Source organism: Oryzias latipes, chromosome 1 (genome assembly GCF_053564925.1).
Source record: "Oryzias latipes strain Hd-rR chromosome 1, Olatipes_Hd-rR_3.1".
In the NCBI taxonomy this organism is placed as follows: Eukaryota; Metazoa; Chordata; class Actinopteri; order Beloniformes; family Adrianichthyidae; genus Oryzias; species Oryzias latipes.
The window spans coordinates 24,165,176-24,192,355 of NC_136237.1; the positions used below are offsets into that span (position 1 = coordinate 24,165,176).

At 39.2% G+C, this 27,180-nt stretch overlaps 1 protein-coding gene across 2 annotated transcripts in view; it reads left to right on the top strand.

The window, feature by feature from the left end:
* The window catches only part of LOC111948960 (centlein-like), a 192,281-nt gene that overhangs the window by 154,662 nt on the left and 10,439 nt on the right, over window positions 1-27,180 (top strand). For both annotated transcript variants that reach the window (XM_078952039.1, XM_078952049.1), the window contains 10 exons: window positions 2,325-2,406; window positions 4,813-4,894; window positions 5,226-5,521; window positions 10,707-10,916; window positions 12,430-12,527; window positions 15,200-15,326; window positions 16,081-16,218; window positions 18,558-18,743; window positions 23,019-23,216; window positions 26,461-26,535. In XM_078952039.1, coding sequence (XP_078808165.1) covers window positions 2,325-2,406; window positions 4,813-4,894; window positions 5,226-5,521; window positions 10,707-10,916; window positions 12,430-12,527; window positions 15,200-15,326; window positions 16,081-16,218; window positions 18,558-18,743; window positions 23,019-23,216; window positions 26,461-26,535 — 1,492 coding nt within the window. The remainder of the gene's footprint in view (window positions 1-2,324; window positions 2,407-4,812; window positions 4,895-5,225; window positions 5,522-10,706; window positions 10,917-12,429; window positions 12,528-15,199; window positions 15,327-16,080; window positions 16,219-18,557; window positions 18,744-23,018; window positions 23,217-26,460; window positions 26,536-27,180) is intronic.

Consider the following 27,180-nt stretch of genomic DNA (forward strand, 5'->3'; position numbering starts at 1 on the left):
CTAAAAGCCACCACCCCCAACACGCACACAACCACGGAAGCGTACCCCACCTTGTGTCTAGTTATGTTGGCTATTTTGTGGTATGTCAATTCATAAATTTGTGTGTGTGTGTGTGTGGTGTTCTCATTTCCTCCAGCCACCCCTTAACCACCTCCCAACACACACATACAAATCCTTTCCACCCTATGCTCCTCTCCTCTCTATTCACCTTAATTTAGTTAGATAAATTTTGAATGACCTAACTCGGATCTGTACCAGATGTCTACAAGCTGTTTAACACCCTCTAAATTACGAACCATCAACAGTAATTATTCCATGTATGTTTTATGCAAAAAGGCTACTGAGCCAACATTTATTGAGTGATAGCTGCTGATTTCCGACACATTAATGGATATTCTTTTATCCGCTTTTTTCTCTTTTCCAATATGCCTTATCTATCTGTTGTCTTTATCGCAGTCCTGCTTACTCACTAGTATTCCACCAACTAATTCATCACACTGTAATCCACTTGTATCCACATGAGGCCAGTTAGCAGGGAATGGGTGCAGCAATGCCCTGCTTTCCTAATGCCTCTCTATGTGGCTAATAAGCTGCAGTCTAATAAACGCTTTACCTGAGAGGTGGATCTAAGCGGATTTGTGAAGGAGTCTAAACTGAGATGTAGTCTTATTTAAGGCACCTGTCAGGTGATTTGCTGCTGTAAAGCCCTCTGTGTGTCTTATTTTCATGGATATGTTGCTCTACGCCTTTCAGATTTACAGTACGCTTGCCCGAGGAGCAGAGGCCTAAATTGTGCCAAATATAGATGTCAGACCTGATCAGGCCACTGATGAGGCTTCATTTCTTTCCTCCCGTTTCTTTTCTCGTTGACTTTGGCCTTGTCCTATGTACTTCTAGCTTTGTCAAATGACTTCAGTGCACCAACAATAGTACTCTTATTGTCTGTTTCAAAGAGCATGGGCTTTCTACCCAAGTAACCAGTGATAGTGTCATTTTTTATGCAGTTAATTCTTTAACTTAGGTGAAATAAGTTGGGACATTTTTATTTTTGTAGTATTAGGCGTTTTGTTGCAGGTCAAAAGAGTACTGTTATTGATTTTTTTTTTAATATTTGAAAGGCAGTTAGTTGTAAACAACCTAGATGAGCCTAGATTGAACAAGTAAATGTGTTTTAAGACCCACTCCAATGAAAATTGCCTTTTTGGTGTGTGACACATTCTTGTTGCAAGGATGGAGGACATACAGTATATTAAGAGAAATAAGCCCAAAGTTGCATTTCCTAGTTTTCCTTTATTTAACTCACTGTGAATCAGGATCAGATGTAAAAAATGCAGTTTAAAAGGAGTGTATTTGTTGCGTAGGAAATAAGCTGGGAGGGCCACAATTTCCCTGCTCCAAGCTCTCAGCAACAGGGGAATGAGCGTGGGGTTTCTCTGCGCTAAAGGTTCTCCCCACAACTCAGAGGCGAATTTCTAATAAACTACTGCTGCTCTGCAGAAACTTTGTCCTGGAAAGCAACACACGTTTTTTTTTTTTTTATTTGGGCAGCAAATGGCATGTTAATAATTAAAAGACCACTGCGGGCACTTTCAGAATAGCTCAAAAGATGAGAAATAGTAAATAAATAGTTTAAAGATGTATAGTATAAAAACTTTTCTGAATTGTCAACTAACATGCACTTAAAAATGGTGATTAGTACTGCTCAGAAGGTCCCTGTGCCCCCACCAGACTGATTTTAACCCCAACTAGCCCCCAGCCATGTCATCTTCCAGTTAGATCCTCTCTCTGTGGTCTTTACCTCTGCTGCTTCCTCCAGGCCCCACCGTAATAAACCCGCCAGCGTAAATGTCAGTGGCTTCCACCTTCACGTCAAAGGTCACTGTCAATAAACCTGTGTTGGGTTTGTGTGTGTGTGTGTGTGTGTGGTGTGTTTGTGTGTCTCTGGAAGCCCTTACCATGCGCCCATCAGATGCAACTTTGCGCTCTGCTCAACCGTGCCTTTCATACATGTCTGTCACACCAAGAGGGCTAATGAAGGCCACAGCCACTCTCATACATGTTGATGCATTCACCAACAGCATCAGACACTGCAGCTTTTCACTTAATTTACACCCACATTTACACTTCCAGCTCAGAAATTGGATGGGACATTGATTTTCTGTTTGAAGGAGGAGGGCGAAATGCACATATTTTTGCTTGATGTCAACTAAATCAACCATAAAAGGTAAATTGGATTTTTGTCTAAGGGTGGTACTTTAACAGGCAGGGTTGTTGGTTCAACTTCTGCTGCGTAATAAACTTTCTTTTCTTTCCTTTCTCAACAGCTACAGTGGAGAAGAGTTCTCGGACAGTCTCAACAGGACGCCGTCGCGGGCTGTACTTCATAGACAACCCTCAACTAAAAAGGTTGGCTTTTACTTATTACTTGATGACGTGTTGAACAATAATTAGAAAATTTGGGCACTATTATTTTTTTCTGCCAACAATATCTTTCAGATCCGTTTATCTTTTTCCTAAAATCTTTTTAGCAGACGTTATGAGAAAGGGAGTTTAAAGGGCCTATATCATGAGCTTTTAAGTGTATTATAATGTGCATTCATCACAAAAAACACCCCCAAAGTGGTATTTTAATCCATTTCTGAGGAATCCTCTAAAAACCTGCGCTCTGAGCACCAGCCCCTCCTAATCCATGATAAAGAATGTGTTTATGACAAACACATTGTGATGTCACAAAGTGAGGAACAGCCCCTTCCAAGAAGAGTCAGCACCACCTTCGGACTAACACACCCACTTTCTCCTTGGAGCTAGCGGTGATCGGCAGAACGCTTTCTTTTTATATGCACAATATGCACATCCGTCTTTGCAAAAGTTCGGATGTTGTTTGTATTCACGGGCAAAACGCAGACACCATGCCGAGGTGTTACTATCGATAGGAAATCAATATTGATTCATCAAATCCTTAAATGGATTTTCATTCAATTCTTTTTTGTAGGAATTCTGAATTTTACAAAGGAAATGTTTACCTTTGTCTAGTTTATATCACTAGTTAAAAGTGTTTTTCTAATATCAAAACAATTTGGTTTTGAGTGGAAATCTCTACAATTAAATTGTACTGAAGCAAACAGAGTTGTGAGTTTGTGAACTTAAATTGATTTAGTATTTTAGCCTGATTACTACACCACAATATGAACACATTGTATTTACTTCAAACATTGAATCTTATATGTCTATATAAATACAAAAGTTGTCCAATACAAAATCATTGTATGAATATGTATTTAATTATCTGTATTGCTTTGTAAAGAAAAGTGTCAATTTTGAAGATTTTTGTCTGTTTGTTGATAATTTGTCTGAAATAAATAATCTTTGTTAATGAAGTGGGTTCCCAGGTTATCAGTAGACTGTTTAAAGACCCACTCTGATCATCTTTTGATATATTTCAAAAGCCTTTCTATTGGTCTTTTAATTAGGATTATAATGTTTTTCGCCGTAATCAAAAAAAAACTATCATTATCTAGGATGCAGTTTTTACAGAGCGTTCGTTAGAAATTTGCCTCTGAGTTTTGGGCGGCATTGTTGGCATACAGCAACTCCGCCCCCTTTCCCAAAGGGGTAGAGGGTGGCTTGTGACCCACCCAGCAATTTTTATACGTCACAAATAGGCTCTTTTTCAAATGACATTTTTTCGTCTTCTCCTGATTTACAATTATTAAAAAAAAAAATACTCAGAATTTTAAACTTATTTTTTTAATATATGTCTTCTATCATAAAAATGCCACAAGAATGTATTAAAAATATCAACAACACAGTTTTTATCATAGTGGATCTTTACCATAAAAGGTTACATAAACTGTTTTCTGAGCAAATGATGTTTGATTATTTTATATTGACACAAATTTAAAATGGAAATATATGTATTTTAGCAAATATGACACTGTAGCATATTTTGACACCTCTTAACGGTTTCGCTTACTTTGGAACCAATGGGCTCTTAAACCTTGCACTAGTCCACATCAAACCAATTCACAGCAGGGCATGTTAGCTCCAAAGCCAAGAGAGAAAAAGTCAGTCAAGAAAAGAGACAAAGAAATGTCTTTAAAAGGTTTATGCCTTTTTTTTCTCCCCTCCTCTGTTTATTCGCAATGAAAGGAGAAAAGGGTGTTGTTGTTGTTGTTGTAAATGTAACCTGGGAGCTGTCGGGAGTCTTCTCTCAGATCCCCTTTCAGTTTCCTCTTTCCTGATCCACTAAATATGCCCATCAGCTCCTCCTGAGCTCATCGCTGTGACAACCAGAGCCCCTCAAAACGTGTCACGTCACAAACCAAAGGGTTCATCTCCTTTTCCTCCCTGCATGTGTGATCAAACCTGGCACTGATCACATCCAAAGGATGTAGGCAGAGAGGAAGGAGGGTGCAATCGGTGGTTCTGGGGGAAGGGAGGGAGCCTTTGATGTCACTACAAACGGTGGTGCAGTGGGGAGGTGGCACATACACACTTGCATACACATCGATACACTCGTACCTGTCATACCGTCAGAGTGTGTTGTGGTTCTCAGACAGTGATTTAACAAAGGCGGCGTTTGCGAGCATGTGTCAGAAGTAATGCCCTCAGTGAGACTTGTTCAAGTTGGAATCTGTTGAACATGCTCAGGTGAATTATTTAAGCATAGGGTGATTTGTCGTGCCACGTTAAGCTGAACGCACACTGTGATCATCGTGTCGTCGCAAGCTCCTCTCAGGAAACGCAGCATGTCAACTGTTGTGTTGGATTAAACTGCTTTTCATCATACTGACTTTTCAGGGGTTTTTCTAGTCCTACAGGTGTTCATCAAGCTCAAACTTAGAAACCACCTCCGTTGGATCTAACAGAAGACAACCTCATGTTCTGGCCCAAGGTAGCACAAGTTTTCCTTTTTTTTGCTTGACTAAAAAAAACTAATCAGCTATTAGTTAAAGCAGATAGAACACTCAATGTATTTACACGCTGTCGATCAGTTACAAATATTTGAGAACTTAGCCCTGTTTTGGATTTTTTCCTATGCTTGACAATCATAAATTGGTTGTAAATAGATATGTAAATCATTCCAGTGGTTAAAAATATCACAGTTTTCACTTGTGAATACACAAACAATTTTACATATCCCTGTTAACTCCCAGCCGTAACAACCAAACAAAGATTCGGTGGAGTTTTTTTACTTTTTTTTTTTTTTGCACTTCAACTCTCAGGCAGCAGTACACGTTTCCTCCTGTTAGATGATAAACAGCATGAGCCGTGGGACCGAGGGACAGGAGGAGAGAAAAGGAGGTGGAGGAAGAAGAGGATGCTGATGAAGAGCCAGCGCTGCTCCACCTCTTCTCTGCAGCAGCGCGTCGAGTCCCTACAGCGCCACATTGACATCCTGCGAAGTGCCAGGAAAGATGCTCTGCTCTCAGCCAGAGAGCTGCGAAGGGCCAATGAGATGATCACATCACAGCTCAACACACTCACTGAGAAACTCCACAGCAGCAAGCAGCAAACACAGGTAACTGGGGAGAAATAAGCACATGTGCAAAGGGAAAAGGGCAGTTCTGTTTGGAAATGTCTTATTACCAAGTTTTTTCTTTTTATGGCATATCTTTTTTCTCAGTAGTAAGAGTGCAGCTATTTAATGAGTAAGCTGACAGGCCTAACCTCATCCAAATAGAACTGAAAACAAAGCACTTTTTGTCCCCCTGATTGTTACATCGATTCTTCCTCTGGTTTGTTATTTTTTAGCCAATTGTCTGTCTGTTTGTCAACATATTCCAAAAATTGCTTTCCTTCTCACAGACACACACAGTAAGGGTGAATATAGCTTAGTGGGTTGAGTGGCTGACCTTCCGATTTGTTGGTTGGAGGTTCAAATTCCAAACTTAGTTTGGGAGACAGTAAGTTTTCTTTTCTGCTGCACACACGTCAGAAACTCTAACATTCACACTGCCCTTGACGACGCACGTTCAAGCGACCACTTCCAATGAAAAGACAATGTAAACGCACTAAATGCACTAAATGCATTAAAAAGTCTTGCTTCCTGACCAATCGGGCACTCTGATTTGGTAGTGACGTATGGATGACGTCCCCTTTAATTCACTGTAGTACAAACCATTTGTAAATTGATCATGGAGGAGAAATTAAAAGATTGCAGTTTGTTCCTGGCTGGAAATATATGACACCAAGTCTTTCGTATGTCAGAATAGACTGGAGCAAGATTCACCAGATTTACACCTCTTTGACGTTTCGCTAGTTATGTTACGCCATGCGCTAGTAAAGAGTAGAAAACAGAAAGAAGAATCTCCTCCCTACTCATCCAGTGTTAACACCATGTGCTAAATGCTGGTTCTTGAACCCGCATGTAGTGTGTTCTTGAATGTGCATCGCACGTCTATATGACTCTTTGGTTCTGAATAAAAATCTCCTAAATCTTTAATTCTTTCTGCAAATGAGCACACACTCCAAAGCAGCATTTTAGCAGAGGTGGTCATTATTGAAAAAAAGCTAAAAGGTAAATTGAGACAAAGGTGTAACCAGCAAAGACCCACAGGACACATGTCTAAGTGCATGTTTTCATCTGAATGTTTTGGTGCAAAATAGTACAAATGCGGTATTGTGGACTTGTACACAAAGATCATAGTGCATCTTTCATAAAGTTGCTGCCTAGGAAGTGGTCCATGTCTATCCAGGCATCCGATTGCTAAAACCCAACCAGACCTTAGACTCAGAACAGCAGTATAGGCACACGTGGACGCTCACACACAAACTCGCACTATGTTGAGTGAATGAGTGGACAGAGGGGGAATTGTTGTCTTCCTCTTTGTTTCCTCTTTCCTCGTGCAGTATTAATGCCACTCCACTACAGAAAGTTGGTGCTGACTGACTGGTCAAAGCTAGGTCTTGTTTCGCTCTCTGGAAAGGGCAAGAGGTGATGGACTCTGGACTTGTTCTAGCCGGTCCCGGCCAAGTCTCTAACTAAAACTCTCTGCTTGTAATTGGCTTAGGACAGCCTCCACAGGGGCCATCATGTGAGAGGTAGCATGGCAGTTTCACAGAGACTTGTTTGTCTGGCTTTGTCTCCTGATCTTTCAGCCATTCTGTCCTTTTTGCTTCCTTCTTTGCCCATTGTCCTCATTAACTAAAGTTTGTTCTTCTTTCTCCTGATGAGTTAGCTTAATTAGATTCATAAACAAATAGAAATAAATACATTTCACAATGATTGCATTTACATAGGTGTTGGTTAAAGTACTCCAATCTCTTTAAAAGTGTTTTTCTTTTAACAGAACCAAAACTAAAAGTCTATCATATAACATAATAGTATATAACCAAAAAAATGAGAAATGCTCTCTGTTCTTAACATAACTTGATCACTCTTGTGCTATGTAGATGTACAGACACACACGGACAACTTCATATTGCAATTTCTTGTCTGTTGTATTGTGATTTTGTTTTTTTTCTGGTTCACAGTGCATGCATGTAAAACAAAATTTCAAGATTATGTTTCAATGTTATGTAAAAGTATTTTATTTTATATGGTGGTCTTTTAAAAGTAATACAGTAGTGAAAAATTTGAAAAAAGTTAGAACATGTATATTTTTAAGAAAAACGAGTGAATTATCTAATAATTCAACCACTAGCTGCTAGAGGTCAGGAACACCATTTCACTAAGTTTTGATAGAATAATTAGTAATGAAGTTAGTAATGAAATATTCACACTGCTTGTTAGGATTTTTTGGGTTTCAGACATCTTTTAATTAATAAAACCTTCACCGGGTCAAATTGTCCCAGGAACATCATCTCTGTTCCTCACAAACGAACATAACAGGAGGGTTAAAACAACTGAAATACAATACAGTAGGTTTAGAAAAGAAGACATAAAAGGTCTCAGTTGAAAAAAGATCTGTATGCATTCAAACACGAAAGTGAACCTGCACACTAGGCTGTTCCAAGTATAACGGATGAGTAAAGCCTCTACTCACGCATATCTAAAAACAGGATTATTTGGTAGCTTTGGATGTTCTTCCCTTAATCGTAATACCACAACTTCTGACATTACCTCGAAGTTCACTATCCTTATCTCGGTAAGTGGGATCTGTCCTGCCCTCTCCTAACATTTTAGTTGTCAGGGATTATAACAGGATTAAGCAGATGAAACAGGTATAATATCATAAAGAAAAGCTGCACACATCATTTAAAACTGATTAGGGCTTAGGCTGAGTGAAAAAAAAAACTGACTTGAAGAAATAACTAGTGTTATTAAGCAGTTTGTTAACTTTGATCATCCACGTTTTTGTGTTCCATATTTCTGAACGATAAAACGCACCACATAACAAGGCGCACCGTCACTGAATGGGTCTATTTTTGTACTTGTGTCCTATATAAGGTGCACCAAACTAAAATGCTATGTACACACCGGGCATGTGATGCGTGTTCAAGAACAAGCTAAACAGGCGTTCTTGAACACGTTTTAAGCAGACGGTGTTCACACTGAGCTGTCGCTACTTGGTCCAAGCGCATGCACTCACAGTTGGAATAGACGTGGTGCAAAATGTTGAAGAGGTGCAAATCTCGCCAATCTTGCTCCAGGCTTTTTCTTTTCACAGCTCTTGTCCAAAATGAAAGACTCTGTGTCATACAATTCCGGCCTGGAACAAACCGCAGTTATTAATTCCTCTTTCATGATCCCTTTTCAAACGGTTGGCACTTCCGTGTTTTGAAAAAGACGCTACTCACACTTCACTCGAACCCCGAAACACTCATATGTGTTTACATAGTCACTCAGACTATTAACCGCGTTCACAGTAAGTCTTGAGCTAGTGTGTAGCATGCTACACATACCTGTAATACCTGTATTGCTTCACAATACCTGTAATTCCCAACCTTATTTGCAACATTTAAAATAATAGAATGGTAGAGCTACAATAAAAGTCACTGTGATTACGCTAACTTTCAACCACGTTGGTAACACGTAAAAAAAAAAACACAGTCCGACACTGCTACACGGTAGCTGCATTAGCATACTCACAACCCAACACTTGGACAGAGAGCAGTGTTCCCCTTAAATTCACTTCAACAACAGTAAACACAACCAGAATTAATCCATAAGACATTCCGTATTACAAAGAGCACTGTCATTTCAAAAAGAAAATTACGGCTTTTAAATACGACCTATAGTGCAAAAAATACGGTACTTCTTAAACTTGCTAGAAAAAAGTATTCTCAACTTTCTTTACCTGTACTTGTTAATTTGTGAAGAAAAAAGACTTAATGTTCTCTAGCGCAGGGCACTTTTTTTCATTCTTGTATTTGCATGTTCAGCTCACTAACGATTTCTTTCAATGTCATGAGTGAGACCAGAGAAGAAGTGGTGTCATCTCTCCTCTTCTAATTGAGGGGGCAGTATATCCGTTTATGTCTGTGTCGTCTCTCACCGGGGCTGAAAATGGCCCCTGAAAATCAAAGCGCGTCTTCCAGGAAGCGTCATCAATGCCTCTCTTAATTCTTTTCAGCGCTGCCACCGAGGCCATAGCCCCACTTTTCATTCTCTACACCTCCCTCCCTCACCCTCTCTGGGGACGTGGCATGTGTGTCTTCAGCAGAGCAGAGGAAACCTAAAACAAGAGGGATTCTATTAAAAGGTGTCAGGCAGCAACCAGATATCAATAACCTCCATGTATGCAGAGCATAGAGCAAACCCCAGGGAATCTGTGGTTTCACTTGTGTGTGCATGTGTGTTTTCTATGAGTGTGGCATATGTTACAACGTATCATGTCTCCTATTTGTGCCATTAAGCATACTTGATTTTTGAGATGATACCATATCAGCTATTGTTGTAATATTGAACCAGAGTTGTGACAATGTGATTTAATTAAATTTGGTCTAAAAAGGTGAGAATTTTTAATTTCTATTTTCATATATTTTGTATGTGGTAATATCATTTATCTCAGCTTTTAGAAATTATCAGGTCAGATTATCAATCAGGTCAAATGGTTGTTACTCATCAATCTAAACCGAGCCGCTCAATGTGTGCTGGACTTAAAAAGTTCATCCTGATCCTTGCAGGATTGCCCATTACACCATGAATCTGAAAACCTACTTGTAGTACAATATTTTGTCTCATAACCTGCTGTTAATTAACATAGCAATCACAGAAAAAAGACTTGTAAGCTTTGAAAAACATTATATATAAAAATATAGTTACTGTTATTAGAGAAGAAACATCAAACTAAATTTAATAGCAAATATTCAATAGTATTTTTTTCTATCTGAAAGTGTAAATGGAAGTATGATTTAGTCACTTAGTTTATTTGAATTTATTTTATTTTTGAACACTTTATTTAAAGATTTTCAATTTTTTATTGAAACACACATACATATAAAAAAACAGCTTTAAAACTGTACAGTTTTTGAATTAATTTTTAAAGCCAAAAGTCAATATTATTAGTATGTGATTTTATTTTCCCCGTTGTTTTTTATGTGTGTCTATGTGTTTTATGTAAAGACATGCATGATGTGATATAAAAGCAATTGACCCTTTTTTTAACCAGCATAATTAGTTTTGTCATTGTATTCTTCTGTTTATCCCAGCTTCTATGGCTTTTCCATTCGGCACACACAAACACGTTTCTTTTTTTCTCTTTGGTGTGAAAAAGTTTAACGCTCTCACCTACACGTTGTGTCTGTTGGTTAATTTGTAGAAGCTGACCTCTGACTTGGCTGGTGTGGAGCAGCAGAAAAAAGTTTTGGAGATGGAGTTAGAACAGTGGAAGCGGATCACATTACCCCCACAAACTTCATCAGCTGCACTGGTAAACACTGAGTGCCATGGCAAAACTTTGCCTGCCTCAGCTAACCTTGGCCCCAAGAGCCTGGAGGCTGAGGTCAAACAACTGCAGGGCAGGCTGAAGGTTGGTAATTTCCCAACTGTTGTCTGACTTTACAGTGTTCCTTCATTTTGTACAGATAAATCCAAACTGATTGTTGAAATTACTGTATTAGTTAGTATAAAATGAAACTTCAATTACCTAAAAAATATATATTGGTATAAGCTTTATAAGTAGCTGGCTAGGCTAAAAACTCAAATCTATCTTTTTATTTTTGGTGTACACTGTGGTTTAACAAGTTTAGGCAACCAACACAAAACAACTTTCCAGTTATTTAATGTTGTAAATATTACTTTTTTGGAAAAAGCTTGTTAAAAGTCTTCTTTTTGTATTTAATTAAAGGCCTCAAATTTTTCTCTGGTTTCAACATCTTCTCCCTCTTTAAAGACCCATTCCGATCATCTTTTGATCTATTGTAAAAGCCTTCCCAGTGGTCTTTTAATCATTACTATGCCATTTTTAGTCAACATTTTTGAAAACCCTGTTGTTTTCTAGGACATAGTTTCTGCAGAGTGGACTGTTGATGAGAGCTCTCTGTTTAAGTGGAGTGGAAGGCTTGTGACCCACCCAGGGCATTTTCTATGTAACAAATACAATCTGTTTTGCTTTCTTACTAATTCATTTTTTTCATCTGCTCCTGATTCACAACAACTTGAATAAAGAAATACTCAGACATGCTATTTTAAGCTGAATTATGATTTTACATGCCTTCTACAATCAGAATGGGCCTTTAAGGATGGTAAAAGTTATCAGTCTTTGTAAAAGTTTTCCTTTCAAAATAACTGAGGTTTAAGAACAATTAAACATGGATAACTTGAGCCTTTGACTTTCCACCACCTGAAGTTATGTGAGATTTCAACATTTGATAGTATTTGAGAGGTTCGTGCCGTTACCCTACATCACAGGGGGAACGAGGAGGGAGTGCACCACACAGCATTATCACCCTCTCAGCAGCCAGCTCATCAGTGTCACAAAACAGATTGCTGCTGTCGTTACGTCTGAGGAAGTCATGGCAGGTGACAGCTTGAAAGGGAGGTGAAGACACGCAATGGGGGTGCACCCTCTGAGTGAGCACATTTTCAAAAGATGGTGCTTTTCAATACCCTTTAGAGGTTGGGGCCATTTAAAGGGAAGTCGGTGTACTTGAATCTCCAAGAATCTTGTCATTGTCCAATGATTTACAATTAACCAGTTATTTAATATTCAAAAAAAAGAATTATGTTGGTTAGAAAGATGTTATTTCTAGTGTATTCAATTGACTTTATATATTACTACACTTTTTGTTGGCTTACAGGTGAGCTTCTGTATTAAAATTAAAATAAAGTTGGGACTGTTGTGTGTTTATTGTTTTTTTCCCAATTATTTCTATTGAAAATGTATCATCACTTCACCTCCTTTTGGGTTGTCCACCCTCCCACTGTAACTATAATGAGGTGGCATGCTGTGCTTGACCTGCCATTACCTGTATCATGAAACAACCTCTCCACCTTCTATTGCACACATTAATGAACACACATGACATGTGCCCTCTCCCTAGAGTGTGAGTGCCGAGGTCACACGGCAGATGGCCGCTAACAAAGCCCTGCATGGCCAACTCCAAGAAAAGGAAGAAAAGCTCTGCCAGTTGCAAGACAAGTTAGTGTCACACCTTTATCTTTATTACTTCAACTTCTCTCTTTTTTTTTACTTGTGTTCTGTAGAACCTATTTTTTAAATTTTGTTTCATCTTTCTGCACCCCTTTTTCCGCCTTTGTTTCCCAGCGTCTCTGTATGCAAGTGTATGCAAGCATTCAGAGACGCCGAGCTCAGCTCTCATCTGCAGTGTTTGATTCCACCCTGTGGCAGAACTCCATGCGCTGCACTCCACTTCCACATGCGTCTCCTCCCTGTGATTCACTAGTGGATGTGTGCGCGTCCTGGTGGACAAGCGCATAACCAAAGGAGCGGTTATGCGTACACATGTGTGCATGTGGGTGTCTTTTGTGTCATGTAGTTTTGGAGATGAGAACGTGGGTTGCTGATGAGGAATGCTGATCAAAGCAGCGTATTGATTCTTGCTGTGCTGCAGAAAAGGACCATTTTGGCCCATGACACCAAAACCTACACAGCAGCACTCTGGCCTGCGGGCCATAAGCCCCAATGAGTTACACGGTTCACTCAAAGCAGCGCTTGCTGTCTTACTAATGCATAGTAATACATAATCCACTGAGGGAGACTGTTGAGATCTTGACTGCATTTTTTATCTGAACTGAGAAAAAGGTAAAAAAAAAAAAAGCAACACTTTGCTTTCCTCTCTCTCGTCGTCTTTGTCTTGTATGCTCTGTCCTCTGCCCGCTAGTCTCAATAATGCATCCTGGGCATGTGTACTATCACAGTGGATATGTGTTTGTGCGTGACCAAGGCATTGAGGATCACAACTCGACAGACTGAGCATCCCTTAGCTCTGGCTGTGCGACCGCCTCAGCCTCTGTTTTAGCTCTTGTCACACACTCAGCCATGCACACACACACACACACACACACAAGTAGCTCGCCATAGCTCCTGGTCTACCACTCCATTTGCCTCCATGGAGGGATCCCTTCTCAGAATGAAAGACATGTCTAGACATCTCTGAAATATAAATCTCAGCACACACACAGGGAGCAAGGCTGCTTCGCCTTAAAGAAGAGAAGGGGGGAAAAAAGAAATGAATTTCAAAGTACACCGGCATGTCCTCAGTCAATATCCGGCACTATGGCCCTGCCTTATTTATGAAGCTGCTTCTTTCATCTTTAGCCCCGTTGTCTATCAGCCACATGAAACATCCACCCGTACCTCGATCTTAACAACATACACAGAAAAGTCAGCTCTCACCCTTTCTAACGCACACATACTTCACACCACTGACTGTTATCATTACAATACACGCATGTTTGATGAACGATATTGCCAACAAGCTAAGAACAAAAGGAACAAACGGTCGAGTGATCGGGATATAGTTTGAGGTTCTCTTTCTTTCCACTAACGCTCATAAATAGGAATCACTAACTCCAGAAGAAGCTTCATCTATCCTTCATTCTTTTTTATCCTCTATTCTTTTTGGGGTGTGTGAGACCAGAACATCTAAAATAAATGTTGTCGATCTAATTGCCATTAGCATTGGGGCAGAGGGAGCTGCTGGGGTTCTTATTGCTGCTCTCCGTCTTTAAGTCAACACCAGACAGTCATCTGAAAGGTTCAATATGGGTTTTCTCATTAATGGCCAAATCCATTGGGTAACCAACTCGTGCTACCACCCCCCACCCCCCACTCCAAAGTCCCCAGGCTAGACTCCTCTCTCATTTAATTTAATGTCACTCCAATAGGACAAGCTCGCACTTATTTAACCAGTCCACCCTCAGGCAGCCGTGCACCTAGAGAGGCAGGGACATTTACACATACGAAAGCGTTTGCTGCAGCATTGCATCATCTGTTTATATAAAGCATGCACAACCTAATGTGTGCACCACAAAATCTTTGATATTAAAAAAAAAAAACAGCAAAACTGCTTAATTAGCTGCATTCTTATGATCCTTATTCTATTTGTTCCAGTTCCCCGAGGTATCGACGATGAAAATTCCTTATATGTGCTTTTATGAAAACAGAATAAAACATGTTAACATTCTTGGGCTACTTAAAAGGAGGCCTTTGTGTAGAACTTAGAGTAATAAACATGTTTGCACAGTGGGTTACTTAAATGAGAAGTGACACGTCGCTGTTGTTTTCTGCTGTTAACATGTGAAAGCTTCTGAAGACTTGTCTCAGCAGTCCTTTCTTTTTGAGTAGATTCCTCATCTAAATAGTCCCTTCCAAGCAAAGTGTCCCCACTGATGTGTTTTTCTATGACTGCCATAAGGCTGAGTTGAAGATAATAAACATTTAAATGCTTGATTACAGTCTCTAAAGTAATGTCACTGCTGATTCGACATACTGTTTATCAAAAAGGGCTCCCCAGCCGCACTTAAAGCAGCATTCCCTGCCAGAGCACTTGAGCTAATATATGCCAGTTAGAATTATATATGCATCCCTATTTCACACCCCTCCACTTACCCAAGCAGCATGCCAGTGTATTTAGTTGTCATAATGAGCTGTCATGCCTGATGTACCGCATGGGGACAGTGTGGCTGCCAGCTTTGTGTGTGTGTGTGTGTATGTGTGTGTGTGTATGTGTTTGTGTGGATCTTTATGCAGATAATTGCATTCACAAAGGCTATTTCTGTGCAAAAGGATTAATGTCCCATCCAGAATCTAAGCTGCTTTTGTTTTATATTTGGATCCCTGATTTTTAGGATGAACCACACGGAACGAGATGTTCACATGAAACGGCAGCTGGTGGAAGACTTGAAGACGAGACTGAAGTTTCTGCAGGAGATGGAGAAAAGTTACCGGGGACAAGTAGAAGAGCTGGAGAAGAAGGTACTCGCACTCGACCCATAGTATGCTAGTTAGCAGAGTTTGTTTTAAGGCTTTGTCAGACATTGGAGGGAACATGTGGACTGTGATTGTCATTTATGATAAGAGGTACCAGGTCAGGGCTTCAGCTCCTACAGTAACAGTACAGTAACCTCCTACTGTAACTGTTTTCCTTTTGATCTTCCGGAAAAGAGTAAAAAGCTGCAGGTCATTTTGTCCTTAGTCCCTTGATAAAATTGATTCTAATGAACGTTTGCTAGTTTATAATTATCAGACCTTCTTGGCCTCCAGCTGGTAGAGCCAGTCAGAACTTAAAAGAACATTTAGTTTTTATCTATGCTGTAAAAGCTTTTCAAGCTCTGCAAAGCAGTTCAAGTTGTCTCTGTGTATGAAAACTACTTTACAAATAAACTAGCTTTTCTGTGCTTTTATCTGGTGCAAATGACATTTAACAGAATATTAGGTACATTTAGACCTTTTTTACCTTGTTGTGAAGCCTAATGTTTATTGTGTAACAGAAAAGATATTACATGTTCTTTTATCATTTTAGTTGACACAAAGTAATTGAGGATCTATTTAACTTGTGTTAAATGTATATACCAGGTGTACACTCACTTCTTTGTAACCAATTTAACAGCAAACAATATGTTAGAGGATTTAGTTTCTGTTTTTAGTTTTTAAAGGCGGACTTTCTTCTTTTTATATGTCTCTGATTTTAATTTCAAATACATATATATTTATTTTTCTTAACTGACAGGTAAAGGCTTTATCAGAGGAAGGCACCAACAGGAAATCCTTCATTGAATCTCTAAAGAGAAGATTAAATGTGGCAACAACAGAGAAAAGCCAATGTGAAGATTCCTGTGCAAAACTGAAAGAGGGTCTTGGGAAAAAGGTAAAAAAAAGCAGCATTTCTTTAGTTTTAAGTAGTATTGTGTAATGTTAGGTATTTGCAAATTCTTATCAAAATGAACAACCTTGGGAGTATTTCGGGCAGGCAGCTCGAGCAGTGCGTTTAACCTGATTACTCCTCCCTGCGGGCGGTTCAGCCCAATTAATTCACCTGTTCAGCGTCCTACTGAAGATCCAGGTGTGCGGCTCAAGCCCTCTTCGTTCAATTCTGCGAGCTCTGCGTTTGTCGCCCCACCCTCCTCCCTGGCTTCCACCTGTGAGCTGCGTTAGGGGTGGTTTTAAACCTGAGGTTTCTATGGAGATCTCAGTTTTATTGTATCTGAATGGAGTCTATTACCAAACTAAAAGAAATATGGAAAAGAAAATCTTTCTCACTGCATTAGTTGTCTGAAAAACACAAAAGTTAGTATTCAACATTTGTTACTTCTCTCAGTGGTAAAGTTGTATTCATTAAAAATCACTTTAAGTACGCTTCTTTATGCTCAATTCTACTAATTTTAAAAATTAGAATATGGCATGGAAGATGATGACTTTAAAATAATTACCGTAATTTCCGGACTATAAGCTGCTACTTTTTTCCTGCGCTTACAGCCGTGCGGCTTATTCAGTGACGCGGCTAATTTATGGATTTTATTGGCGGCCGCCGTGTACGTATTTTCGGACACGGTAAATGGTTTGAATTCTCTAACACCAAACACAAGTAATTTATTTTTCAACACACCTCTAAGCAGCCAAACAGCATGGACCTCACTTCAGGTCTTAGACACTTCAGTCATGGTTCAACAAAACGAAGCACGCATGCCCGGCCGCATCCCAGAATCCTTTGGTGCCATTAGACCCAACGTGCACGTGATCGCCGCTACAATATGATGAAGCTTTCAAGTTAAAAGCAATCGTTAAAAGCAGCGTGAAAAAATCCACCATCACCAACGGGTTTGGAAAAGCCGGTCAGCTGCGTGACGGAGAGAACAGCGCATGGTCCGGAGTGAATTTACCTATGGGTCATAGTGACTCGGCTGGCTGCACGTAAATATGTGGGAATAACATCAGCCTTTATTTTGTCGGGACACGACTGGAAGCACAAATTGACGTGATCGTTTTAACGATTATTAAGGACTGAGCGGAGTTTTGCATTGAAACGCTCACAGCCTCCGTGTGAGCTGGAGACTGCGTGTCGTGTGAGCTGCGGGGCCGATGGCAGTCTGAAGGCTCCCACACGTAACAACGCATCCGCCGCTCATACACAAAACGTACAGTATTAACTCCGATTGCTCTGCACAGACACGATTTGCTCCGTCCACCGGCGCAATGGGGACGAAGCGCTCCTCCTTGAAGCCGCCATGGCCAGAGGTGTCGGAGTAGATAGGAAGGGGAGACAAGGAGCGCGCGGGAGCGCGGAGCGCAGAGGCGTCGAGCCATTCTGCAGGCTGCAGCCAGGGCTTACTCGAGGCGTCCGCGGAGCAAGTGTTTGTTGTGGAAGGAAACTTCTGACCCACGCGCCGCGAGGAGGCGCGCGTATCGCGCTGAGGCGCGCGCTTTTCAGTCGTCGCTGCTTTATTTTACTAGCGTGTTTTTTAACCAGCCCTGTTACTCCCATAACGCTGCCGCGACACAAGCGGAAGGAGAGCTTTTCCCGTTCGCCCCTCCATCTACTGCTGCAACTTGCTCATTCTTAAACACGTACAACAGTGTGGCGAGCCGGGCGTTGGCCCCGCCTTTAGCCCCTAAGACTCATGGGAAATGGGGGATCGCGGATGTAAATTTCCTCATCATAACTGAGGGATGTAATGTTGATTATATGGTTACTGTTTGTAATTTTATGTATGATACCTAGATTGTCAATAAGTAAAAAAAAATAAATAAATAAAAAACCATAACTGAGGAACTTGTGAACAGAATAGAGGTGCATACTGTTTGGCAGATGCAGATATACTCAAATACAAGGGCCTGAGACAAAACTGACTCCACCCACTGTGTGCTAATAAATCACACTTGCTCTGTGAGCCAGGACGTGATCCGTCAGGATGACAATGTTGCCTAATTCATGCGGCTTGTACTCCGACGCGGCTTGTGTATGTATAAAAATAGTTAAACACGTGAAAATAAGTGGGTGCGGCTTGTAATCGGGTGCGCTTTGTAGTCCGGAATTTACGGTAAGCTTTGCTTTAAAGATTCAAAATGCAGTCACTTATTTGAATATACTTTGTACGAAATTTTATAAATTAAATAAATTGTTTGGAGTTTTAATTAATGAATTAATTACACTTTTGAGTTAAGTTGAAATCAGGTAACTAACTCCACCTGCGTATTTATTCTTAACAGGAGCAGCGCATTCAAGCCCTGCAGTCTCACGTAGCAGCCAGTGAGGCGGCTTTGGCCGCCTTGGAAAAGACAGCCCATGAACAAATGGAGGGTTTGACCCTGCAGAGTTCCAACACCATTGCCAAGCTTCAGAGACAGCTTGGCCAAATCTCTTCCCATCTGGAGCAGCTTCATTGTTTCATTAAGGTACTGCAGTAAATGAAAAAGTGCACACTTTGTATGCTGTTTCCATTAAGTCTTATAAATATAGTAGAATCCTGTCAACAGCATCTGCTGACTGGTGTTATCTGCTTTATTTCAGACTCGGCTGTAAAAGTAGGGAGAGTACTTTGTGGTCTCACTTTATATTTAGTTTCGCTTCAAAATTAATCAAGAAAGAACTTTTTTGTAAAATGTAATGGCTAAATGTAACTTTAAAAACTCCTTGAAGACTCACTGCAATCGTCTTTGATCTATTTAAAAGCGTTCCCAATGGTCTTAATTGTGATTATTCCGTTTTTAGCCAACATTTTAAAAACTTGTCAGTTTCTAGGACATTGTTACTGCACAGTGGCAATAGTTATGAGTTCTGGGCGGGACCGTTGGGACAGAGCAACCCCGCCCCTTCCCCTACCCCCTGCTGAGAGCCTGGAGCAAGGAAATTGTAGCTGCCCTGCGTATTTTCTACATCACAAATAGCTGTTTCACACAGCATTTTTTCCTCTGCTCACGATACATTTTGAAATGCAATTTTGAGCTTAATTTGCTTTATATATGTCCTCTAACATGAGAAGAATGCCACTGGAATATGTCAAAAACACAGTTTTAACCAGCAAGAGAATATAAATCAAACCTGTCATCTTTAAAAACATAAAGGAATATTTTTATTAGGTTTTTTGCCTTTACACAACCTGCTGGTGTACCTATTGGTCGTTATCCCTGACCTGCTTTTTTAAGCTTTTATTTATCTGCTGACAAAAGCGGGAACCTTTCAGTTAACGATTCAAACCAGCAGGTTTTACTATATTTATTTCTTTTTTCCTCTTTTGTTATTTTAGTTTTTAGTTTTTGGAATTGGGCATCACATTAAACCATGATTGCTTGTGCCGGCTTGGACTTTTCAGTTTACCATGTCTTGACTGCAGTAAACCATAAAAGTTTATGTTTATCTGATAAAAAGAAAATGTGTTTTACTGTCAGCGATAAGAACTGAATGCTTTTAGCCACATTAGCTATTGAGGTATCTGAAACCAGTTGAAATTGTTTCATGCAAATATTTAGGTATAAGGTATTGAGTTGGCTCCTTACTGACCAGGCGAACGAGGTGTGCACGTGATGTAGAGTACAGACCAAAGGTTTGGACACACCTTCTCATTCAAATGAATGGGAAGGTGTGTCCAAACTTTTCGTCCGTACTGTAAGTGCCCATAGGACATCCATAGGAGGCACAGACTAACTAAGCTTTGCTCATCTCTAACGAACATTTCCTCGTGAACATGCTTGCTCTACAGGTTGACCACTGAGTGGTCTATGTTCTCACCTGTGCACCCTGTTCAGATTCGCCCATTTTTCATCTTCTAACAGCCCGTATCCACCCGTAAGGGCAGTTGTGACTAAGTCATAAGAAAAATAGATGCTTAAAACATTTCATTGTCATTTTTTCTTTGTTAACTTGAAGAAAACAATCTTCAGTCTTTTTAGCCCAATTAAAAAGTGGAGCGTGAATTCAAGCTGTTGCTTAACTTAAGTTTTGAGTTGAAAGAACATTATTGATCATTGACCTGCTCCTAGATTGGGACCTAGTTCTTCTTTTGATCAATTCAAGCAAATAAAGCAGAACATTTTAAAAATCTAAAAAAATGTTAACGAATGCCACCTAAAATTAATTCCCATTAATGGCAGTTGAACACAGTTATGAGTCATAATGGCATTGTATGTGTATTTATGTAAGCTCTTTTTTTTCAATAACAACCTCTGTAAAAACCCAATTGTGTTTTGGGTTAAAGAAAACTGCAATTATTGTTTCTTTGGCCTAATTCAATGTCTAGTTTTTGTGAACATTGGAGACCCTGACTAAGCTTGATGAAGGCTTTTCGTCTCCTCTGCTTGGCTGACGTGTGTCTACCAGAGTAGAAAAGGGCCTGTCAGATAGATAACCATGGCAGAGCTGCTGTGCACACACATAAAACAAAACAAAAAACAAATAATAAACTCTTTGCAGTGCCAACCATTTAGTGCTACAATTTGGAAAAGTTTCTAAAATTGCCTTGTTTCATTTCGATGTGATTTTTATCCCACGACCTTCGTCTATCCAAGTGATGCTGTGTTTACCTGCATCTGGGGTCAGATGGTGATAAAAGCCTCATGTCCTGAAATGAAAGCTGCATGACACATCAAGGCTTATTCACAAAAAAACACGTAAATAAATAGTCGTGCTTCTATTAGTCTTCTCCTCCATTCCCATAACCCTAAGCTGTTGTGGCCATTTTGCTGTTGTTGAGGATTCACATCATTGTTTGTCTCCCTCTGGCTCTTGTGATCCCCTATAAGAACACCAAGCCCTTTGATTGGACTGGCTGACGTCCGGAGGAGATTTACTCTTGTCATGTATTGATCAGGACCGGAGGGCTGCATGTGTGTTAGTGCATGCGTGTAGATGTGTCTTTTATAAGGTTTCTTTTTTCTTTTGTTCTCTGTGCCCGTATGCACTGTGTGTGTATTTATGTTTGGAGAATTTTTTATTGTGTGCCAGACTCTCTTTTGGCCCCTGTGCTCGCCTTAGGCTGTAAGCTCTGCTCTTGAACTGCTAAACAGTGGCACCTTGTGCTGTGACTATTTCACATAATACACACTTTCACACAACCGGATCTGTTTTCTGCACGTTTAACTAGTCATCACCACTGAGAAATAACAACCACAAAAAGCTGCAAAAATACTTTTGTTTTTTTGCACAACTTAGACTTAAAGAACCTTAAAAGTGATTTAACAATGTTTTCATCAGTTAGACCCATGTTTTAGGGCATATTTTATAATCTCCTTCTGCACTTTCATATTTATTTTGAGAGGTTACTTGAGTGAAAAAGTAAGTCATAAGTTTTAAAAGAATATTTTTTAGCTTGCCATCATCTTTCCCCATCATCACTTCAAGGATTATTTAATGAGGGAATCTTTTCCTGGATCTCTTCTCTAGTTGTGTTTTCTGCAGTTTGATGTAACTCTTACCTGGTGCCATTGAACATCTATTAAGCTGTAAATAAACTAGAAAAGAACATTTAATCAATGGGATTTGAATCCCTTCTGGCTAAACTTTGCTTTGAGATCACCAGCATAAGATTTATGTTTTGTTCTAAATATGTCAACTCAAAAACAAAAAATAACACGGCTTCTGTTTTAACTAAAAATATTGTTAAGAATGAAAATATGTTGCAAGTAATGGCGACTTGGGCCACAGAGTCTTAAAGATTTAGGACATAACAAGTGGTAAATAAAAGGTTTAGGGTAAGACCAAACAATTAAAGAATAAAGTATTTAGTGAAAACACTATGAAAACCAGAGTCTGCATGGACTTTTCAGAACAAATTTCCCCTGAGAAACTTGTATGAAGCAAAGAAAAAATCAAAGATGTTTATCTGGTTTTGTTTGTGATGACGTCTCTTAAAGCATTTTTCAGTGTGCATGTGTAATAACACATTTGATTTTTTTTTTTACCCGTCTACGACATGTTGCGCATCGCTTTGTGTTTTGTTTTTGTGTATTCTGAGTTTTCTTCCACGGCTATCAAACCAAGGTCAGCTTTTCAGTAGCTTTACAAGGGAATGATATAGAAGATTATTGCCTCGATCAATAAGCTCAAAATGAAGCAAAGGGGAGTTTACTTTATTGACTTTCCTGTGTACAGTGGCAGTTTTAACATTTAATTGTCTCTCTGTATTTAGAGCAAACTCTCATTTAGTGCCTGATAACCGTGCCATCCTTGGCCTTCCTCTTCTTTCCTGCCATACACTTGGGCACCATTTGAAACGGCCCTCATAGCTTAATTATTAACTGCGTTATGCTGCCCTGTTGTACCGTGAGACATTCAGAAAGCAAATAAATAAATGAATGGCTGTATTTTATGTGTTAGTAGCTCTCGCCCTCTCTCTGATGCATCATTTTCTGTCTGTGGAGAATTTTGCAAAACTTGGGGTGTGTTTAATATCAAAGCCGTGCTCCCTCAGCTTCCAATCGACAGGGCAACAAACCCTCAGGTCCACGTTCCTGCAGGAGAGTGCGAGACGAAACCAAGAGAATCTGACTTTGTCAAACTCAATATTCCTCCATAATGTACTAGGCCTCTCTGGCGCATGCTTGATCAATTTCGTTTTTTCATCTGCTAGACATCGCTATCCCTCTTGTTTTTCTTCATCAGTTTCATCATCCCTTCTTTTTCTTTTTCTTCTTTTTTTTAAAAAATTTAATTTCTTTTTCTCCCCTCCCCCTCAGACCTTGGCCAGCGAAATACTATTAGAAGTTCAAGAGGTCAAGCAGCAGCTGATGAACAGGAGGAAACTGAAGCAGGCTAGCTCCATGGCAGCGAGGAACAACTTATCAGCCAAGTCTATGATCAAAGCCAAGTCGGTTGCTGCCTCCATTCTCAACATGTCAGAGAATGATCTAGCAGACATAATGGAACCCGATCAGGTAAGGCGAAGAAGCAGTCGTTTAGGATTCCATACCAGTTTTTATGATAAGTAAATCATGATTATTGCTACTAAGAAGATCTAATTAAAAGTTTTTATGTAATTGTTTCTGTGTAAATATATTTAAACATAATACCTTTGATCTACTTGTTTCAGTTCAGATAAAATCACTGACGAAAATCTGCTTTACTCTGGCCTCAGGGTAGAGGTACTTTGATTCCTGTTGGTGTGATAGATACAAAATAAGGAGAAAGTAGATCTCTGGGTTTTTTTTTTTTCCTCCACCAATTCCAACTTCCCCAAAAAATCTCGTCTTTTGTACAATTTTTTATTGATGAGTAAAGTTTGATTGCATCCAAAGTTAGGGTTTAAATGTCTGCCATGGTGTGTTGCCAATGGCTTGGGAAGTTACGCTGCCGTAAAGGAGTCAGTAATTAGGACTCAATCAGAAACCTGTCAATGCCTGCTATATATTTAAACCTCATACAAGGTTTAACCCTTTAGACCCGAGGCTTCCTCCAAGGGTTGAAACTTTCAATGCCCACATGTTGCATCAGGTCTGACTGGGTTACTTTGACTCTAGTTTTGTTGTACAGTTCCTTCCTCTCAGATCAAAAATCCTAGAAATTGGCTTTTATCTGTAAGCAGGTTGTAGTCATACTTGTTGAAGCCAATTTGATCATACAAACACCATTGCTTGATTTTATCATTTGCATTTGTTTTATTTTTTCCTTCATCCAATCTTTATTTAACCAGGAAGGTCACTGAGAGTCAATTTTGCATTTACTGAGATGACCTTAGTCAGATAAAAAACCAAAATCATCAATTTAAACTTTTTGCTGTACAACTTCTCCCAGGTAGAGACCAGATTGTGTTCAGGGTGGAACTTACCTCAAAGATTACTCTAATTATCCAAACACATTTATAATAACAAGCTCTTAAACTGGACTTAAAAAAAGAAAACCTTATCTACATCCAAATACTAAATGTTTCACTGTTTTAATACAAATGTCATCACACATCAAACTAGGCCCATGAAAGTGCTCTTTTTAGGGAAAACTGTTACACAAATGATTTAGATGCACCAATGTCTATGTTGTCTGGTTATATTAAAAAATTGCTTAAATGCAGAAAAATCAAATTTTGTGAAAGATTCTTACACTGTCTGCATTCAAGTACTTTTATGAACTCAGTGATTTCTTTAAATGTATTACATGACTAAATGGTTCAGAAGTTAAGATTTTAAATATGGTGTTTGTACATGTCCCTTCAAATTTTTTTTATTGTAGCAATTTTTATTTATTTATTTTTAGATCTGTATCTTAATTTCCTTCTTCGCCATTGTAAACTCATTTTTTGGTCAATACATTTTAAACATATATATATATATACACACTGTACAATGATAGGATTGTGTGGTTTCAGACTCAGGTGACGTTTTGATAAATCCATTCATTTTCTAAAGCTACTAAATCCTTTTCAGGATCCCAGGGTTGCTGGAGCCTGTCCTAACTGCTATTGGGCAAGGACAGGGTACACCCTGGGCAGGTCATCAATATGTTATGGGGCTGCAACTAAACACATTCACACTTCCATCTAGGGATAATGTAGAAACACCTGTTTTTGGACTGGGGGAGGAAGCTGGAGAGCTTGGAGAAAACCCACGAGGAGAACGTGCAAGCTCCACACAAAAAGAACCCAGCCAGGATTCAAACCAGGGACTTCTCACTGCTAACCACTGCACCACCATGCAACCTGGCTTTTTGATTAACGTTCTAACCGCGTCCAAAAGGTTTACGTTTGCACCTTAAATTTTTTGGATGAATTTATAGATGCAGTTGATGGGTTGAACATTTCCCTATTTGAGTCATTATCCAACACTGCATTAGACTAAGCAGACGTTCCCAGTATTATGGGGTAGTTATAGGGATATAGGGATAAGAGCAATTTAAAGTTCACCTTTCTTCTCAAACTCTTTATAGACCAAACCTTTGGTCAAAAAAATAGGAAGAAAATGGATAAAAAACTAAAAATAGTAATGTTAATTATATCAATAAAGAGTAACTTTGAACAAAGCCTTTAATATTATCAATTATATTTGTTAAATTATAGTAAAGTGTGGCTCATCAGAAGCACAGTTAAAAATAAGTAGTACTGACTCGAGACTTTTAAATACCGGTAAATTCTTTCTGCTGTCAAGCATCATTAAGGTGTCTTTTGAGGAAAGACTAACACCCTTACTGTCTTTTGTAACTAGAATGTAGATGTGACAGCTGAAAGAGACTGTTTGCTAATCTGAAAATCTCAGATTTGCTCTAAGAAATCCAAGAGTTCTGATTAAAGGCAAGTTTTTCAGCCTTTCACTCTGAGCTCAGATTGTGTTTGTCTCAGATGAACTGCAAGAAAGTCGAAAGTTAAATGGTAAACCCTGCTGGTGACAATTGGTATGTAAAGGGATTATGTTCATGACAGTACAATTAGAGAAAGACTGAACACATATAGTTTGTGTGAGACTGCAACAAAAGACAGCATATTCCCTTAGTCTTTACTAACACGCCACCGCATCCATTTTTAGACCTAGTTTTAGTCAGTATTCAAGGCAGCAGAGTCTGAAAGAAGGAGAATGCTGTGTTATGTCAGTCTTAACCAATTTGCAGATTTCTGTTGCACAGATGCCTAAAACCTCACAACTTTATTTGCAGGTGCAACCTCTAAGTTTACACACACAAACACACCTCCACATGTGCCAATTTACAGCAGTGGAAGCCCTGTCACATCATTTCGTGAGCAAACACTTGGACTTGCAGTGCAGAGGTAATGCATAAGTGCTGAGGTGCACATGAGCGGGCAGTCCAACCTGTTCATTAGCGCTAACAAGGCTGCTTCTCTTTAAGGTCTTTATTATAGAGCACTATGCAAAGGTGCACTGGCATACACTGCCACTGTGCCTCTAGAGAGCTTCTTCAAGGTCTCACCTAATGTGATGCTACCTTTCAGCCTTAAGCAGGGTCAGGCCGAGGTAAGCCACTGTGGTACTATCTCTCTGGAAGGATCACACTGTGATACCCAAGGTTTTGACTTTTTTTTACATAATCTGTCTACAAAGTAAATACTACTAATCCTAAAAGAATCAATGTTTTCAGACACAAGCACAGTTCTCATTTTTTAGTGTCTACCATTTCTCATACCCTGTTTTTTTTTTTTTTTTTTTTTAAATGATGTGTGTTTGCTGTTTTTATTTACAGACTACAGAGGGGTACGGTCAGAGTTCCAGAGACCAGGAGTGGCTTGATCACCTAAACCTCATCCTCCAGCAGAAGGTCAGGTTCCCAACATTCATTTAACTTTTTTTTTAATGCTGATGTCTCCAGCTAAATATCACTCAAGACGTTTTTGCAGTTGCCACTAATAACTGACGTTACTTTTCTCTGCAAGATCAAAGTTGACACATAGTTCTGGAAGTGAAAAATAAATTTGATTTCCACTTTTATGCCCTCAAAAGGCATTCCTAACACACACATATGCATTCACTCGTACAGTTTTAAGATACTTGAACTTTATATAAAGAATGACACTTTTCAACTCCTTAGTATTAGGTTTAAAAAAAAAGGGCAAAGAAGAAAACGGAATTTTCTATGACATGGAGCATGATGCAACTCTTGTGGACCTACAATGTCATCACAGAAAAGCATCTTTTTCAACATTTTTTTTCTGAGTGTGCAAATGTTTTTTTAATGTTATTTTTGCTTTTAAAAGTTAAAAAAATGTTTATAGGATGATAAATTATTCAGTTTATTAGATGTTACATTTTTTCGGCTTTTATAATAATTTAGGTAATTATTTATTCTTAATAATTAGTTACTCAAAGCGACTAAAATGTTGTGTTTTATCTCAAGGTCTTGACTTTTCCGTAAACTAGTTTGACAAATGTACCACTTTATTAGTCTAAATGTAATTAGGGCACC